At 38.3% G+C, this 20,000-nt stretch overlaps 1 protein-coding gene across 2 annotated transcripts in view; it reads right to left on the bottom strand.

Annotated features, from left to right (window-relative positions):
• LOC106881685 (uncharacterized) overlaps window positions 1-20,000 on the bottom strand; it is a 580,809-nt gene that overhangs the window by 271,296 nt on the left and 289,513 nt on the right. For both annotated transcript variants that reach the window (XM_089342776.1, XM_089342777.1), the window contains exon 3: window positions 2,358-4,654. In XM_089342776.1, coding sequence (XP_089198902.1) covers window positions 2,358-4,654 — 2,297 coding nt within the window. The remainder of the gene's footprint in view (window positions 1-2,357; window positions 4,655-20,000) is intronic.

Here is a 20,000-nt window from a genome sequence, read left to right as displayed (position 1 = left end):
ATCATTTAATGTCCTCCTTCCATGCTGGCATGGATTGGATTGTTTGACTGGAGTTGGCCAGACACAAGCCTGCACCAAGCTTCTGTGTCTGTTTTGGGATGGTTTTTGTGGCTGGCTGGCCTTTCCAACACCAACCACTCCACAGAGTGGGCTGAGTCAAGTAGATATATATATATATATATATATATATTCAAATATGTATTTGAAGCAGCTCCAGGGACATTAAAAATATCGAACACACATACACAAGGTATGTGTTTTGCTAATTTAAGAGCCAGCTGCACATATAGGTATAAGAGAATAATATTCTCTTCAATGTGCCTGGTGTTAAAACACCTGGCAGTCATAGACAAGTGAGATAACTCACATTAGATCCCATTCAGGAGCAACAAATATCAATGTTTCATCATTTTTGTGACTCGTCGATACCATGTGCCTGAAACAAGAAACAATGCAAGCTAAATTGCTGTCTATGACTATAAGCAAAATGGTGTAAGAATCATCTGCTAGTATGTCCTAATGTTTCACACCATGGGAAAAAATTCAAATATGAATTAGAAGCAGCTTGAGGGAAATAAACAATATTGAATACACATACACATAAAGGTGGGATTCCACCGGTTACGACAACAAGGGTGCCAGTTAGTCAACGGAACAGCGTACTCGTGACATTAATGTGCAAGCGGCTGAGCATTCCACAGGACTGCATCAAGTGGCTTCTAGCAGTGGAAGCCTGCACTACAATAGGTTTGTCCGACAGTGTGTGTGTGTGTGTGTGTGTGTGTGTGTGTGTATATTAGAGAGAGAGAGTACAAAAGAGATACAGTAATTTATGTCAGTATTAGTAGGATTAATAAGCTTGTTTTATTGTAAGTAACAATAATAGCCATATAATATCATGTTTGTTGCTCAGCAATTGGAAACAGTCAGACCAGATATAATTTGTCTGTTTCTAGACAAAATATATCTTCACGGATGGTTTTTATCCTTACTCCAAACAATATTCACAAGTGAACTGTTGTACTTCAGATACCATAAATCACTAAAATAACAAGTATTGGTTTCCATCAAAACAATATCTGTGCGGTATATTATAATGTGTGTGAGTATGTGTATGTGCATGCATATATATATATATATATATATATATATATATATATATATATATATATATATATCATTATTAATAAATTATAGGGTGGCAAAGAAAATTTTAGAAATTTTATTTACCACCAGTGGCCTAGCGAGAGTAAAAACAGTCAATAGACTATGTATTATTCATTAGAAATGCAGAGACGTCTATAATAGGACATCTACTCGCTAGAAATAGCAGCAAAAATACTACATACCACAAAAGTTAGGGATAATTTCGAAAGGAAATGAAAAATAAAAATAAATTTATTTTTTATTTTTATTTTTCATTTCCTTTCGAAATTATCCCTAACTTTTGTGGTATGTAGTATTTTTGCTGCTATTTCTAGCGAGTAGGTGTCCTATTATAGACGTCTCTGCATTTCTAATGAATGTATATATATATATATATATATATAGGTGGAGGCATGGTTATGTGGTAAGAAGCTTGCTTCCCAACCACATGCTTATGGATTCAGTCCTACTGTGTGGCACCATGCTAACCAAAGCCTTGTGAGTGGATTTGCTAGATGGAAACTGGAAGAAGCTCGTCATATATATGTATGTGTGTGTGTGTGTGTGTGTGTGTGTATATATATATATATATATATATATATATATATATATATATATATATATTTATGGGTATGTGTATGTCTGTGTTTGTTCCCCCTAACCATCACTTGATAACCAATGTCGGTGTGTTTATCTCCCCCGTAACTTAGCAGTTCGGCAAAAGTGACCGATGAATAAGGACTAGGCTTACAAAGAATAAGTCCTGGGGTTGATTTCTTCAACTAAAACCCTTTAAGGCAGTGCTCCAGCATGGCTCCAGTCCACTCAACTGGCAAAAATGAATTGTACCTGTAATTGAAAGAACCAGCCCTGTCACATTCTGTGTCACACTGAATGTCCCTAAAACAATTTTTATACAAAGTTGTCTTTTCTCAAATTGTTACTCCGGGTTACTTGTAACTGCTTTCACCAGGCATTGGAAATAATTTCATTGTATGATGAAAGCAGCAATGTGGGACATGAAACAATGTTGCAATTTGTAGATACATGTCTTTGAATAAAAATTAAATAAACAAATACATATCAAAAGGTAGATACACACATGTAAAGATACATAGGTAGATAGATGTGTTCATCAAACGATAGATGGATGGCCAGAAAGATTGAAACATCATGAAAAAGAATCCAAGTTAACCTTGAGTATTACTTACCTCACCATTTATACTCCCACTGTTTGTCAAAACTAATATCTCCTGTCCTGGCTTATACTCAACGGCAGGGCGGTTCTTGGTGGCAGGCAACTGAGTGCCACCACTCAGCATGAAAAGCCGCACTTTTTTGGCATGGTTCTTGCCATTATAGTGCTGGTCTGACTGAATTGCAGCATTCATAGCAACATTGCACAACTTGCACAGCATAGGCTGCATGAGTTCCTTGAGAATTTTCATTGCAGGGGATTCATTCTCCCCGTTTTCAATGTTCTTCTTGCGTCTGTTCTCGTCATCTGCTGCTAGTTTCGGTTCAAAATTTGAACTCACTGCATCCAGAAGAGAATTTTCTGCAGGAATTTCAGACGTCGACGATTCCTTCAGGAGAGATTTTGGAGAGGCTGATGAGGAGTCAGCAGTAGCAGAAATAGGAGTGGAAGAGGTGACAGCAGATGAGGTGTCCACATTTTTGGTAGAATCTAACGCTGAGTCTGCATTGACAGACTGCGAACCATTGGTTGTGTCGGCTTCCGGTAGATTCTGGATTCTGCCCTTCGGTACCTGCCTGTCAACAGGTTTGGACAGTGAGTCAATTGCGTGGGTACTGTTGATCTGCTGGTACTGATAATGAGATTGATGCAGCTGGTGACTCTCTTGGTACTGATCATAGTGGCTTTCAGTAGCAGATGGCTTACGATATTGGTATTGGGGCTTTGTGTTGGCTTCTTGATATGGTGACTGGAAATGAGATTTAGAGTTAGACTGATAAGATGGTTTGGAGAGGTTTGCTTGATACGCTGGTTTTGTGAGGTTTCCTCGAGCTTGATACTGAGGTGTAGCACCAGTTTGGTAAGTGGTTTGGGTTTTGGAAGCAATCTGATATTGGATAGCAGGCTTTGTGCTGTTCTGATTTTGATAATGAGTCGATGATTTCACTTTGCCCTGGTACTGAGTTGGAATTTTAGCAGCAGGCGGATAGGACACCTGGCTCTTTGTTGTTGTATTCTGATACTGTGTCTGGGGCTTGGTGCCACTCTGATACTGAGTGACTGTCTTCGACACAGCCGTGTACTGAGAAGGGATTTTACTTATTGCTTGGTATGAAGATGGGGGTTTTGTGCTAGTTGGGTATGAGACAGCTAGCTTATTGCTCTGTTGATACTGATTTGTGGGTTTCACATTAGACTGATACTGTGTTGGCAGTTTTGCAGCAGCAGCAGCAGCAGCAGCAGCAGCTTGGTACTGGGATGGAGCCTTGTTGGTGGCCTGGTATGGGGCCGGAGGTTTGGGGCTTATCTGATACTGGTTCTTGAGGGTGGCATCTGAATAGGGGGCTTGGTAAACAGTCTTGTTGGCCGTATCTTTGTACTGATAGCGGGATTCATTGATCTGTTCTTGATACTGATACTGAACAGCCGGTTGGCTGGCCTGGGCCTGCAACGATGGCTGTTGGCTGCTCGCATGATACACCTCTGTCTGGCTGAGATCCTTCACACCACTACTGGTGTCGGTTGAGGGATAATACTGGGACTTTAGAAGGGGCCGATACTCGTTACCGATGGTAGTCCTTGTGGTAGCAGTCACAACTGAGTAAGTTGTATTTTGGGTGTAGTTAAAAGCAGGCGGAGCTTGCTGAGTTGGTATCGAAGAGTGACTCACCTGGCTCACAGCTGGCACCGAAATCTGCTGTGGCCGAGCCTTGGCTATCTGAGCATTGTATGACTGGAAAGTTTGTGAGGGTGGAGGCTGCTGGGGTGGGGGCTGAGGTGGTTGTTGTGGCTGCTGAGGAGGGGGAGGTGGCTGTGGCTGTTGAGGCGGTGTCTGCTGTGCTTGATACGCAGAATGAGCCGGTGCAGCTTGCACTGGCTGCTGCTGCGCTTGGGGCTGGTAGACAGAATGCGAGGTCGCCTGTGGTAATGGTTGCTGTTGTGTCTGGTATGGTGTGTGGTATGTTGTGAGGGCGGGGGGAGGGGGCGGAGGAATCGTCTGGAAGACGGTGGTGGTTTGGGGCCGTGGGTATGCATGAGCCTGAGCGCCAACGGCAGCACTGTGCAGCTGGTAGGCCTGCTGCTGCTGAGGGGGTTGCTGTAACTGCGGATGGTGCTGTGGTGGTGGTGGTGGCTGCTGCACCTGATACTGTGGTGGAGCTTGGTGTTGTGCAGGTGGCACCTGTGGTGGTGGGGGTGGCGGCTGTACTACAGCAGTCTGTCCAGGCTGAGGGTATCCACTGTAAGCAGCTCCAGTGTATGTGGAGGGCACACTTGGGTAAGCAGCATGAGGCTGGGCATAAGATGCATAACCTGCAATTGGAAAATAAAACACATTGAAAATATATTGAAAAAAAAAATAACAAAATAACAATTAATGAAACAAATTTCTAATCAATAATCTATAATCTGTCAATAATCAGGAAATAATTTTACTATAAAAGCACTCGTACTGATATCACATAAATACACCTATGTCAGTACTGCATAGAAGCACCCAGGACATTCTGTAAAGTAGCTGGCGTTAGAAAGGGTATCCAGCAGTAGAAACCAAACCAAAACAAACATGGAGTCTGGGCAGCTCTCCAGCTCCTGTCAAGCTATCTAACCCAGGGCAGCATGGAAAACAGACATATGATGACATTTGATTCTTTATTGCCCACAAGGGGAGCTAAACACAGAGGGGACAAACAAGGACAGACAATGGGACTAAGTCGATTACATCGACCCCAGTACATAACTGGTACTTATTTAATCGACCATGAAAGGATGAAAGGCAAAGTCAACCTCAGCGGAATTTGAACTCAGAACTTAGCAGCAGACGAAATACTGCTAAGCATTTCGCCTGATGTGCTCACGATTCTGCCAACTTGCCGCCTTTGGACATATAATGATATTGAAAACAGAGATAATTATTCCGGGATAAATAAGAAGCAAAAAGTTTGGATCTTTTTTAAAACGGGGGCCACATTTTTCATTAACGAAACACTTTGAAACTTGGAACACTGGTAGAATGTGTCATATAAAACATCTTTTTCTCTTAGTCTTCTTAAAAAAAAAAGAAATCCATAAGTTATTCCATGTTAAAGTTGTCGTGTTTCTGTAATTTCAACCAATCACTGACATCCATTCAGCCGATATACATTAAGTGCCGACTACATAAACAAACGATTCTGAAACAATTAACCCTAACCCTAGGGTTAGGGTTAGGGTTAAAGCAAATTTAAAATGAAAAAAGCAAATAAAACGAAGGTATGGAGATTAAATACGCTTTACATCGCTTAATCAGCCAAAGGAGTAAATATAAACAACTGAATACTTGTCAGTGATTGGTTGAAATTATCAAAATAAGACAATTTTTTACATGAAATAAATTCAAATACAAAAATATTTTTCTGTTCTATAACACAAAATAGATAAGTATACGAAGTTTGAAAGTCTTTCCGTACCAAAAACACTACGTAAAACATTAATGAAAAATGTGGCCCCCGTTTTAAAATAGATCCAAAAGTTCAATGTGTTGTGAGTTGTATGAGTGCATGCACATGCGTAACATGCAAGTCTGTACCATCAATAGAAATAGAAATATATGCATACATATCAATAAATTGATGAATACCTCCCAATTGGAATAAACTGACACATTTCTATCAGTAGACGCACACAGACACACAAAGAATGTTTAAACTAGACCCGATAACATGCAGACATATACTCATAATAATATATGTGATATATGTATAAGAACCAATTCAAATAAACACACAGACACACAAACAGGTGCACATAGACATTTGAATACACACACTGAGAACAACAACACAGATGTAACAGTCAACAGAAAACAATTTACTGCCAATCTGATTTTAGCAATCAAGAAGTAGAGATGTATTTAGAAAAATTACCTAAAGTGCCATCAAATGGGGAAACTATTAAAAGTAATGTAAACCAAAGGAATATTCAGTTAAAATATCCTGTAGAGATATAGGGGAAAAAAATATGTTATGATACTAATTTTCCTACATTTCTAATAATTTTCATGATTATTTTGATAATCATGTGTAGAGCAAACTAAATGATTATCTTTGCTCTCATTTTTCAAGAAGTAGCTATGTTAATACCATATCGCATTGTATAATAGCCTAATGTTGATGTGATTTGTAATTCATAATGAATACAGCTTGTTCATCCATATTCTATTTGATAATATTATCATCACACTGGGGCAGTGGGAAAACTTGATATTACTTTATGTAAGTTTAAATGCTCTCCATTGAGTATTTACCAGATACAGGTATATCATACTTGTGGACAGTGTACAGTCATTCCTTTTCTCAACAGTGTAAATCTACTGATGCACAAATAATTCCTAACAGAAAATCTCTATTTCAATTTAAATTCATGAGTGGCACTTTCAATAAGATAATAGATTCCATTTACACGTTTTTGAATTCGAGGACAGTTTAACTATGTAAGTAATTGTATAGAATTTCTTTTGTTATCTCACAAGTTACCGTTGCTGTTGCTGTCAGATATCAAAAGGTAGACAGTAAAACTACGGAGCAACACTGATCAAAGTCATCAGTCATCAGTCATGACTACACCATCTGTTTGTCAGACATTACCATATGTAGAACTGTAACATAATGCACCCAGCCTTTTTATCTAAAAAGTTGTGTCATATAATCTGGCTGTTATATCCAGCAGATCAAATGAGAATCTTTTATCTTTTACTTGTCTCAGCTAGACTGCAGTCATGCTGGGGCACCACCTTGAAGGATTTTAGTCGAACTAATCAACCTCGGTACTTATTTTTCGTTAAAGCCTGATACTTATTTTATCATTTTCTTTTGCTGAACAGATAAGTTATGGGGACATAACCACACCAAGACACAAAGATACACACACGTGGATATACGAGAGGTGCTGTAAAGTTCCTGGTTTTGGGTAAAAAAAAATACTGGAGGATGGAGGAATTTCAACCATGTTTCGTGGTCTGCTACCACAACAGCTCCTTTATAGGATCCAGTTAGCTCAAGACATCATCAGGAGGAACCACGTCCGGTTTCGGCCCCTACTCCTCTACCGTTTTGACGTGGCAGCCCCCCCCCCCTTTCGGAGGTGTCTTCAGTTCTGGTGTTGAGTGCATGTCTTCTTTCTTCTGTTCCCTGGCCTCTTTGTTCAACATATTCCCCTCTCAGATTCACACACTTTTTACAATAGTCCTTCAGTTTTTCTAAGCCATGTAAAAGAATTCAGAAGGTTCAGCCTCCAACCAGGTCTTTCATGATACCTTTAAAACCAGGAATTTTTCAGCAGCTCCTCATGTATATACAATGGGCTTCATTCAGTTTCTATCTACCAAATCCACTTACATGGCTAAAGTGCTACGCAGTGGGACTGAACCCAGAACCATGTGGTTAGGAAACAAACTTCTTACCACATAGCCACACCTGTGCCTGTAGAGATTTCCTCATTGAAAATAATTTTTCTTTAAAGCCCCTTCTCTGTTCTGATTAAAAAAAAACCTTCGACAGACTTATGATCCAAACCACTCCAGCTTTAATCTCGACATAGCTTTAATTATATCATCCTTTTATTTTTTACTCAGACATAGAATATCTAAAACTAATTTACCAATAATATGCTACATTTTTTTTTTTTTTTTTTTTTTTTACGATAAGAGTAGTGTGATGAAGAAAAATATTGCTGCTAATTGTAGCAGATCAAGATACCAGCATGTAAAAATTCCCGTTTGCTGGTAAAAAGATGGTTTTGTCATTAAGGTCAGGGCAATATGGTGAGAGTGAAGTAAAACTGTTCACATGGTGACAACAACCTCGTAAACTTCAAAGGAAATTCTGTTAGCCATTTTGTTTCGGGTTTTTAAAACAAATTACATGCAACACAAAACATAAGTTTCTAAAACAACAACAATAATAATAACACAACAGCTGCAACAACAACAACAACAACATATTGCTAAATGTTAAAGACATTTAAAACTACAATATCTCAGCAGCAGCTTCTTTCATCATTTATTTATTTGTTTCTACAATAAGTACAGATATTTTTATAAATTAATTTATAAGTGAATGTAAGCTACATCTAATATTAACATCAGCACCAGCAGCACCACTACCACCACCACTACTACTACTACTACTACTACTACTATCATTACCATTATTTAGAGTACTAACAGGGTCAAAATTGTATCAAAAAAATACACTGCCTTCTCTTCAGAGCCAGAAACAAACCACTCTACTTACTTTTCAATGATATAATTGTTTACTTTTAAAATGGCATTGTAGAAAAGGTCTGAGAGGTTGGATCTGGCTTGTTTGAATGTTAAAAGGTTAACATTATTCCACAATGGCATGATTATCATTCATTCTTTCATTATGCTGGCATAGGTTTGACAGATTCTTTTTATATTCTTCGTTTTATCTTTTTCACTTGTTTTAGTCATTTGATTACAGCCATGCTGGGGCACCGCTTTGAAAGGTTTTAGTCAAACAAATTGATTCAAGGACCTTTTTTTTAAGGCCTAGTATCTTCTGTCAGTCTCTTTTGCTGCACTGTTAAGTTACCGGGATGTAAACACACCAAAGCCAGTTGTCAAGCGATGGTGAGGGACAAACACAGACACAAAGACATACACACACACACACACACACACATATACGACAAGTTTCTTTCAGTTTCCAGCTCCCAAATCAACTCACAAGGCTTTGGTTGGCCCAAGGCTATAGTAGAAACCACTTGCCTAAAGTGCCATGCAGTGGGAATGAACCCAGAACCATGAGGTTGGGAAGCAAGCTTCTTATCATACAGCCAGGTGGAGGCGCAATGGCCCAGTGGTTAGGGCAGCAGACTCGCGGTCATAGGATGGCGGTTTCGATTCCCAGAACGGGCGTTGTGAGTGTTTATTGAGCGAAAACACCTAAAGCTCCACGAGGCTCAGGTAGGGGATGGTGGCGAACCCTGCTGTACTCTTTCACCACAACTTTCTCTCACTCTTACTTCCTGTTTCTGTTGTGCCTGTAATTCAAAGGGTCAGCCTTGTCACAGTGTGTCACGCTGAATATCCCCCAGAACTATGCTAAGGGTACACGTGTCTGTGGAGTGCTCAGCCACTTGCACGTTAATTTCACGAGCGGGCTGTTCCATTGATCGGATCAACTGGATCCCTCGGCGTCGTAAGCGACGGAGTGCCAACATCATACAGCCATACCTGCACCTATATACACAAAATATTTTAATAATTATTGTTATACAATTCCCGGTAATAATTAACTATAAAAATATAACAGGAATTTTTCAACACTGAATGGCTAGGAGGGTAAAATAGGAATCAAAAGGATTCATAGGTAAAAAATGGTTGAGAAACACTGCTTTACAGGGTTATTTAATTTGCTTACAATTCTAACCCCATCTGTCTTAATCACACGTACTGTAGTCTTAAGTACAAAAAGGACCTGTTGAACAGGGTAACCCTTAGATGTCTCTAGAAATAACTGGGAAGCCTTTGATCAGAGTTGGCCTGAAGATAAACAGCTAAATTCTGACATCTTCATCAAAAATGTAATACAGCATTCACTTTGGCAGCATTTGAACTCAGAAAAGTGGGGGATGAAATTGTGGGGATTTCAGAGAAAGTCTGTAAACCTTTCTATCACCATTTATTTATTTATCTACTTACCACCTTTTTGTGTGCGCCCAACCCATGTGTGGAAGTGTGTGTTTGTGTGTGTGTGTGTGTGCATGCGCATGTGTACTCTCCTTTTTCATCTATTACCTAGCTTATTTATCATGTATATATTCTATCTATCTATCTATTACAGTGATCTACCTGATTGCCATTCTGTTTATCTATCTATTAAGCTGAGCCATCTAATTATCTATTTTCATACTCATGCATACACATCTAATTCTTTCTCCTCCTATCTTTCTATCTATTTCTGCCTCTCTCTTTCTCACTCTCTCTCTCTCTCTCTCTCTCTCACACACACACACACACAAACACACACACACTTTCCCTCAGCCTCTCCCCTTTCCCCCAGGACTACAAATTACAGACAAAAATCTCTGCTGATGACGTCAAATTTATCTCCAGTGGTGATGCATTTACACGTAGATATTTGAGATTTGAGTAAATATTCCATCACTCTCTCTCTCTCACTCTCTCTCTCTCTCTCTCTCTCTCACTCTCTCTCTCTCACTCTCTCTCTCACACACTCTCTCTCTCTCTCTCTCTCTCTCTCTCTCTCTCTCTCTCTCTCTCTCTCACTTACACACACACACAAGCACACATATATATATATATATATAGCAAGCAGCAAGCAGACCTAATGACAAAACAAACAGAAAAACCAAAAAGCTAGATAGAAGGTTTCAACTTCTCTGTGAATAATAACTCCTCCAAAATTATACAAAGCCCTTTCTCCCCACCTGTGACCCAGCCCAATAGACATTACTCTAATAAGTTACCTTGCACATATTTCCATTGTTTTACATGATGAGCAGAAGAACAGCAAAGTGGAGACAAGGGTGTTCTATCTTTATCTTAACAAAAGATTAACAAAATATGGCCTGACATTGTTTCCATCCTGTCTTTCTCAGAGTAGAAAATAAACAATGAGCCAACTAAGGAATCTCTCCATCGGTGCATCTCAAACATTTTTAACTATCTCCCCCACTTTCCTTACAGTTACTTTTCAACATTCTCTTGCTATGATTCAATAATGCCTCTCTTTGCCCCTTTTAATGAACATACATACATACAGCAGTAACAACAGTGGAGGTGGTGATGGTAGCAACAGCAGCAGCACTGTCGTCGTCGTCATCCTCCATCTTCTTTAACACTAACCATGCTGGTATGGGTTTGACAGTTTGGCCAGAGCATGGCAAGCAGGAGAGCTGCACCAGGCTCCAGTCTGATTTGGTTTGATTTCTACAGTTGGATGCCCTTCCCAACACCAAACTCCTTACAGTATATGCTGGGTGCCTTCAGTGTGGCACTGGCACAAGCACTGTTACATGACACTGGCACAAGTACTTTTTACATGGCACCAGTACAGGACTCTTGCAGGCCAATCCACTTCATCAAGGGGTGCAGCATTAACACTTCTGCTATGAAGGACGGGTCTTTTTGAGTATAGTGCGGTACCAGATACCTCAGTCTTTTGTCATTTCAGGCCACAATAACTAGTTCTGGGTACTAACTTGACACGGAAGACTACCTAACTTAGTACCATCATCCCCTAAGTAAATATTTAGTATATCACTGCTTAACCTTAGTTAGTACCCAACTGTTGGCATGTGGCCCTGGCCAAACTCAGCTAAATATGCTTTCTGCTTCATATATACTGTGTAGCCAAGCTCTAGTTAAAATTTATCTTTATCAATACAGGCGTAACTATATAATTACAAGTTTTACTTCCCAACTTCATAGATTCAGGTCCAGTCCCACTGCATGGTACCATGTGCAAGTGTACTGTACTGTAGCTTCAGATGACCAGAGTTCATGGATTTGGTAGACAGAAACTAAAAGTTACATTCCAAGAATAAGTCTATTCTCTCAATGCGGATGTTTAGATAAAACACTCATAAGGGACCAGAGCAGGATGTAGATTTCAAAGTAGGATGTCATAAAACTTGTCAAAACTCCATACAAAGCTTTTGACATGATCAATCCCTTCTCTCTCTCTCTCCGTGTGTGTGTGTGTGTGTGTGTGTGTTATAAACATTTCTTGAAAAGCACAGGTGTGGCTGTGTGGTAAGAAGCTTGCTCCCTAACCACATGGTTCTGGGTTCAGCCCCACTACATGGCATCTTGGGCTAGTGTCTTTTGCTATAGCTTCAGGCCAACCAAAACCTTGTGAGTGGATTTGGTAGAAAGCGAAAGCCTTGAACACCCACACAACACCCAGCATACAACAGTTGAAAGTAAGGTGGAGGACCAAGATCTTACAAGGAACAAAGCACAGACACTTGCTAAAAGACTGGCATCGAATTGTGGAAGACTTATTTCCCAACTGAGAAGCAGAGGATTAAATAATAAATAGTAAAAAGAAACAAGAGCAAATATTAACGAAAGAAATGATGTATGGTAGTGAAACAGGAACCACATTCATGGCAGAGAGATAAATGTGGTAACTGGCACAAAACAAGTTGAATGTAGGATGACCAAAAGGTTGAGGTGAGAGAAATAGAATAGGTTGCTGCAGACATTTAACTTTGGCCTAAAATCATTTCATTTAGAAAAATTAAATTACATAATTGCATTAAATTTTTTGAAGATTCAACTACAATTATGGTAATAACAGATACTCTTATCTTTTACTCTGTCACTGTTTTCAGCCAACTGGTTGACTGTGGCCATGCTGTAGCACTGCCACCATATGACATTTAAGATTTTTTTTTTTTTTTTAACTCAATACTGATGCTGTTAAGTAATCATTTTTGTAAGTAATCATATATATATATATATATATATATATATATATATATATATATATATATATATGGCATTTTAGCATTTGTCGTCATTGTTTCTTTAATATACAAACATATTCATTGCCATCGTCACCATCATCACCACCACCACCCGCCATAATCATCATCATCATCATCATCATCATTTTCCACCTGTTTTTCCCATGCTGGCATGAGTTGGCCAGGGGTCACAGTCCATCATTAGCACATTAGCATTTAGACTGGACATATCTTTTTCCACACAAATTATTCCACATGTTTTTTTATGCTCAAACTGACCAGATCTGGCCTCTCCCATCTATCCAATGTGATTCTAAAAAAATAAACAGTCACAACATCAAAATCTCAAAGCAACATGATAACGAACGCTTGATTAATTCAAAACGATATGAATTAATAAGTATTACATTTGGCAGAATAATCTGAATGCTAAGAGTTCAAAGCAACAGGAAAAGCCACCTATCTCTGTATTTATTAATGTGTGTGAGCGTGAGAGAGAGAGAGAGAGAGAGAGAGAGAGAGAGAGAGAGAGAGAGAGAGAGAGAGAGAGAGAGAGAGACAACAAGAAGCTAACAAGGTAGCCTCTATGCAGCTGTATTTGGCTGACCCTAGAATATAGAAGACATTTGCCCAATGCTGCTATACAGGAATGAAGCCCAGAACTATATTCTTTCTTTTGCTTGCTTCAGTCATTAGACGGCAGCCATGCTGGGGCACCACCTCGAGGAATTTCAGCTGAACTAATTCTCATTTTAAGCCTGGTACTTATTCTATCAACTTTTTTTTTATTTTTTATTTTTGCTGAACTGCTAGGTTATGGGGATGTAAATACACTGACACTGGTTGTCAAGTGGTGGTGGTAGGTGACAAACACAGACCTCAAAGACACACACACACCTCAAAGACACACACACACACCTCAAAGACACACACACACACCTCAAAGACACACACACACATACACAAATATATGACAGCCTTCTTTCAGTTTCCATCTACCAAATGCACTCGCAAGACACTTACAGGAGGTGTCAAGCAGTGGGACTGAACTCAGAATTATGCGGTTGGGAAGCAAGCTTCTTACCACACAGCCACGCCTAGTGAACATGTCATTCACTCCCACCACCACCATCATCATCATCATCATCATCATCATCATCATCATCATCAGGAGGACTAGAATCGATGACAATGAGAATGCTGAATAGGAAGTTTGAAAGATATTAATAAAAACCCTTTTTTTTTTTTAAAGTGGGGGGGTTAGATATAAAAGCAGGAAGTTTAAGGATACAAGTCAGAAACTATCAAAACTGACATCTGGGATAATTTCCATTGCTATTTATAGAAAATAGTCTCAGATTACATTAAGGAGATGCAAATCTAATGGAAGAAAGATAAAAACGAAAGAAAGAAATAAAAGAGAGAGAGAGAGAGAGAGAGAGAGAGAGAGACAGAGAGAGAGAGAGAGAGAGAAAGAAGATACAGAAAGAAAAAAAAATGAAGAAAAACAATAAATGAACAGATATCTTGATAATCCGGACATAGACACAGGCACTTGTAAACATGCACACACACACATACACGAAAACATGCGTCTCATCCCAAATAATACATAAATAATGCACAAAAGGCAATGAAAACTGAAAGAGCCCTCAATACATGTTAAGTGAGGAGTGAAATTTTATTTATTTTCAAAAGGAACAGACTGAAAGAGACCTTACAGTTTCACTGTTAAATGGCTACATATATATATATATATATATATAATATAAATAATATATAAATATATGCATATATCCATACATATATGTACATACGTATGTATATATGTATATATACATGCATATATGGGTACAGGACATCAAAAAAACGTTGGACACAATGAGAAACGAAAACATAAAAACAAAAACATAGAAAACGAACTTTATACACACACACACACACACACACACACACACACACACACACATATATATATATACACACACACATAAATACATACATACATACATGCATATATAAATTATGTTTCAGCTTCAAAGGGAAATTTCCCAATTACAGGCCAAGTAGTAGTAGTAGTAGCAATAACAACAAAAGCAGCAGCAATGGTGGTAGTGGTGGTGGTGGTAGTGGTGGCAGTAGCAGTAGCTTCTACTACTACAGTGATACTAGCAACATCAGCAGCAGCAGCAGCAATAATAGTGAAAGTAATGTGGATGCTACTGCAGCAACAGCAGCAGTAGAACTAGTAGTAGTAATCGTGGTGGTGGTGGTGGTGGTGGTGGTGGTGGTAGCTATATGGTATTATATATCAACAATTTCAGCGATCATTTTCCACTTGTCATTATTCTAAACATTACCGGATACTTTTCAGCTATTTTCGCAGTTCTTTATTTCTTATTTCTTATTATTCTTTTCCACTTTCACCAAAATTACTTTCTAAACTAACAACAAATGTATTACAGTGACAGGTTAAAAACTCATTACTTTTTTTTTTCCCACATGTTTCCACTCTATCCCACCCTATTACATGTTTCCAACTCTCTCTCAGACACAGACACGAATCTTTCTCCTAATATACCTATAACTAACACAAACATTTGAAACTTATGAGGTACTACAGAAAAAGTAGACACAGATCGCCAAATTAAAATATATCTTCACTTATAGACACAGGCATAGCTGCGTGGTAAGAAGCTTGCTTCTCAACCACATGGTTCTGGGTTCAGTCTCATTGCATGGCACCTCGAACAAGTGTATTCTGTTGTAGCCTTGGACTGACCAAAGCCTTGTGAGTGGATTTGGTAGACAAAAATTGTCTTTGTTTGCCCCTCCCCACCCCCCATCACTGCTTGGCAACTTGTGTTAGTTTGTTTATGTCCTCCATAGCTTAGTGTTTCAGCAAAAGAGACCAATAGAATAAGTACGAGGCTTAAAAAAAAATAAGTCATGGGGTCGAGTTGTTCAAAGTGGTGCTCCAGCATGGCCACAGTCAAAAGACTGAAATAAGTAAAAGAATGTGTGTGTGTGTGTGTGTGAAAATAAATACAAAAGAAGGGTTTTGTATGATCATGTATAGAGGAATATATTATTTTATTTAAAAGAGTTCCAACTCTGTTTTTTATGTTTTATTTATATTCTTGTAAAATTAATGTGGGATATATATATATATATATATATATATATATATATATATATATATAATACAAATGATATATGACCATATGCATGTATACATACATCTACATGTATATATAGATGCATATCCGGGTACAGGACGTCAAAAAACGTGCGCAAAAAAGGAACGGGAACATATACAAAAAAGCACAAAAAACGAACTTCTTTTTCCAGACAACAGAACGAACACATAGGAAAACAGACAAGCCACATATGGAACTTTTCCTTTATCAGCTGCCTCTATTCTAAACTAGGCGTTTATGTCTGTGTTTGTCACCCTACTATCGACTGACAGCTGATGTTGGTGTGTTTATGTACCCATAATTTTGCGGTTTGGCAAAAGAGACTGACAGAATAAGTACTAGGATAAAAAATAAAATTTTCAATTGGTCCTGGGGCCGATTTGTTCAACTAAAACCCTTCAAGGTGGTGTCCCAGCATGGTCACAGTCAACTAACTGAAACAAGTAAAAGACATTCTATGTTTAAAGACTACTCTTATAGAAACTTCTTTCAAAATTTCTATTTTGCCTTCCACACATTAACTTGTGAAGGTTGAACTACATAAAATGTTAGAGAAAGAAACCCAGCTGTTTCTTGCAACACATACCAATACATAAATACATACATCGTCATCATCATTGTCATTTAACACCCGCTTTCCATGGGTTGACTATGAAGTGGTTCCACACACCCCAAAACCCTAGAACACCTTCACCAGGGTCCCACTACTGGATGGTCTAAATCATGAACATTGCAATCATATCTATTATTCTTTTACTTCCTTCAAGTCATTTAACTGTGGCCAAGCTGGGGCACCACTTCAAAGGGGTTTTTAGTCAAATAAATTGACACCAGGACTTTTTTTTTTAAACCTATTACTTTGCTGAACTGCTAAGTTACAGGGATGTAAAAACACCACCACCAGTTGTCTAGTGGTGGTGGGGAACAATCACACACACATACATATATGGGCAATTCCATGCAAAAGAAGACAAAAAGTCTAAAATTATGATAAAACTGTGCTACCATAATTTATGCATTTTTTTTGTTCCCATAAGCCAATCAGGTTCAAGAAAGTAAAAAAAAATTTCTGCTGGACTATTGTCATGTGACCAGGGCAGCCATCTTGGATCCAGTCTATAAGATGACGATTGGACTGCAAGGACAAAAGGTAGGTATCCAGTTCCATCCTAGGAAAAAATTAACTTTCCCTCTTCGAAAGATGTATTTTCAGGAAGGTCTAGAGTAAAACTACAGTTTGGCAGTGTTATTTTTTGGGAGATCATCCTGCTTGCCAACAAAAACATAATTTATATTTTGGCATTATAAGTTTAGTCTACAAAATCCTGACAAATAATTACTTTAAAACAATGCAACAGTTATGACATGTTATGTTATAAGGAGCATTTTCAGTTATGTGTACCTGCTTGTGCATTGTTCATGGAAATTTCAGCCACATTACGATCACTGACTTACTGTATTATAGGGCTCCCACAGTTACCTGCAATGCATGTAAAATGTCCGGATTGAATTATCTAAGACATGTGCTACAGTAAGCTTCAAGAAATATTTTTTAGAACTTTGTGTCCAAGTGCAGCACACATTTTCAATGCATAGTGTGTGTGTTTTACCTTTTGGTCAATTCCTCATATTCCTGATAGATTAAAATAGAGATGTGGAACACCAATTGAGTTTCAGTGTTGCATCTGTTACACATTTCTAAGTGGAAATGTTGCATCAGTTACGTGTACCTGTTGCGTCAGTTACATTTTACCAAAGGCACTGCAGCATGTATCAAACAATAGTGTTGGATATGAAAGCATGTATAACATCCATACTACTCCAGGTTTCTTTTGATATAAAAAAAATTGCTTCCACTTGTAAATTTTCTGCACAGGGTTCCTAGCATAAGTACTACCAAGTCAGGTACCATGTTTATTTTTCTATTGCATCAGTTATGCAAGTTTTTATTCTCTCTAAGACAAGCTAGTTCAAACACAGAATTACAATACATATATAACAAAATTTATGGGCCACGGCAGTTGAAGTATTCATGGGTTGTTACATTTCAGTTAGCTTAAGTAAGAATCCAGAACATTTTTAAGATTAAAGGTTTCGGATTAAATCATAAATGTTGCATCAGTTATAATGGAATTGTTCAGATACAACAGGCTTCTTTCAGTTTCTTTTTTCTTTATTGCCTACAAGGGGCTAAACAGAGAGGGGACAAACAAGGACAGACAGAGGGATTAAGTCAATTATATCAACCTCAGTGCGTAACTGGTACTTATTTAATCGACCCCGAAAGGATGAAAGGCAAAGTCGACCTTGGTGGGATTTGAACTCAGAACGTAACGGCAGACGAAATACCGCTAAGCATTTCATCTGCTGTGCTAACGTCTCTGCCAGCTCGCCATCTTCAGTTTCTGTCTACCAAATCCACTCATAAGGCTTTGGTCAGCTCGAGGCTATAGTAGAAAATACTTGCCCAAGATGCCATGCAATGAGACTGAATCCAGAACCATGTGGTTGGGAAGCAAGCTTCTTACAACACAGCCACATTTGTGATATAATAATCATTGAAGTCAACTCTTACTCAGCATAATATAGGATTTTTATTTTAAATTTCCAAGAAAGAATTCATGTAGATGCTGGCAAGGCAAAATGAGTTTGTTTCTTTTGCTTCCTATTAGAACATCAAGGTGAATGACAGAGATCTTTTATGGAGATATGAGGTTGGTGAGCTTCAATTAATTCCTAAATGCTGGTCCCTCGTCTAATGTTTTCTAGGTAATGGCAAGTTTATTTCAAATATCATATGATCTCTTGAAAATACAGCAATCACAATGCAACCATTAACAGACATTACTTTTCAGAGTGCTGATGTGCAAGGTCAGCCAATGTGTGTGTGTGTGTGTGTGTGTATATATATACATATATATATACACACACACACATGTGGTATGACGTCAGTGACTGGGGAGCTGACCGGAAGGGCGAGTTGACCGGAAGAGGAAGAAGGGCAGAGGGAGCCTCGATCGGGATAAGGAAGCCTCTATGCAGTTGCTTGACCAGCTAGAAATAGTAGCCAAATCTCTTTGAAATACACACCCTACCACCATATATATATGATAGATTGCTGACCACAACATTCAAATTTTTTTCTGCGTGTTTTTCTCATTTCTTTCTGTTGAAGAGCGTAGCTTGAAATGTTAAAGACTTTCTCTATTCCCGAGCGTTAAACTAATACATCCTTTTGTTGTTTACACCACCTGTCCTCGTCCGTTGTTGTTTTATTCGTAAATTCTCCCATATATATATATATATATATATATATATATAGTATTAGGGAAAAGAACCAAGGTTTATGAACTCATCGATGAGTATATACTTTATACTGTGAAGCTTAATTTAATTTTAATTTTTAATAAATTGATTTTAATTGAGTTTTTACCTGTAATTTTGGATTTTATCTCTAATATTATTATATATATATGTGTGTGTATAAAAGGTACATTGGATAATATAGGCCTACATATGTCTAAAAAGATGGGAAGGTCATGGACGGATGCCTTTGATTATAGCTTTGCTCAATCAGCACTGACTGGGCTGGAGTTAAACAACAAACTAATAATTTCTCGATAGGAAAGAGTTAAGTAAGCACATGATTTTGCAGACATCCACAAATAGCACCACTCAAGCCTGGCACACATACATGGCTTGGCCTCCATTTGTCTGGCAGTCAGAGATTTCTTCATCAACAAATGAGATAAACTACTTACTCTATAAAACCACCCTTGGGGCAACAAACTTGTCTTTGATTTATTTAAAAGCATTTTACACACACACAAGCACAAAGATATACAAGCGGTGATGTACACACACTCCACATTCTCATATATATATATATACAAAGATAAAACAAAACATACAAAGAGAAAGGCATGTACTCACACAGACAAGCACACTTTAATGTGAGA

The sequence above is a fragment of the Octopus bimaculoides genome, chromosome 26 (assembly GCF_046866305.1).
Source record: "Octopus bimaculoides isolate indiv1 chromosome 26, ASM4686630v1, whole genome shotgun sequence".
Classification (NCBI taxonomy): Eukaryota; Metazoa; Mollusca; class Cephalopoda; order Octopoda; family Octopodidae; genus Octopus; species Octopus bimaculoides.
Note: the sequence above shows the minus strand (reverse complement) of the source record. Positions and strands in the feature narration are given on the sequence as shown.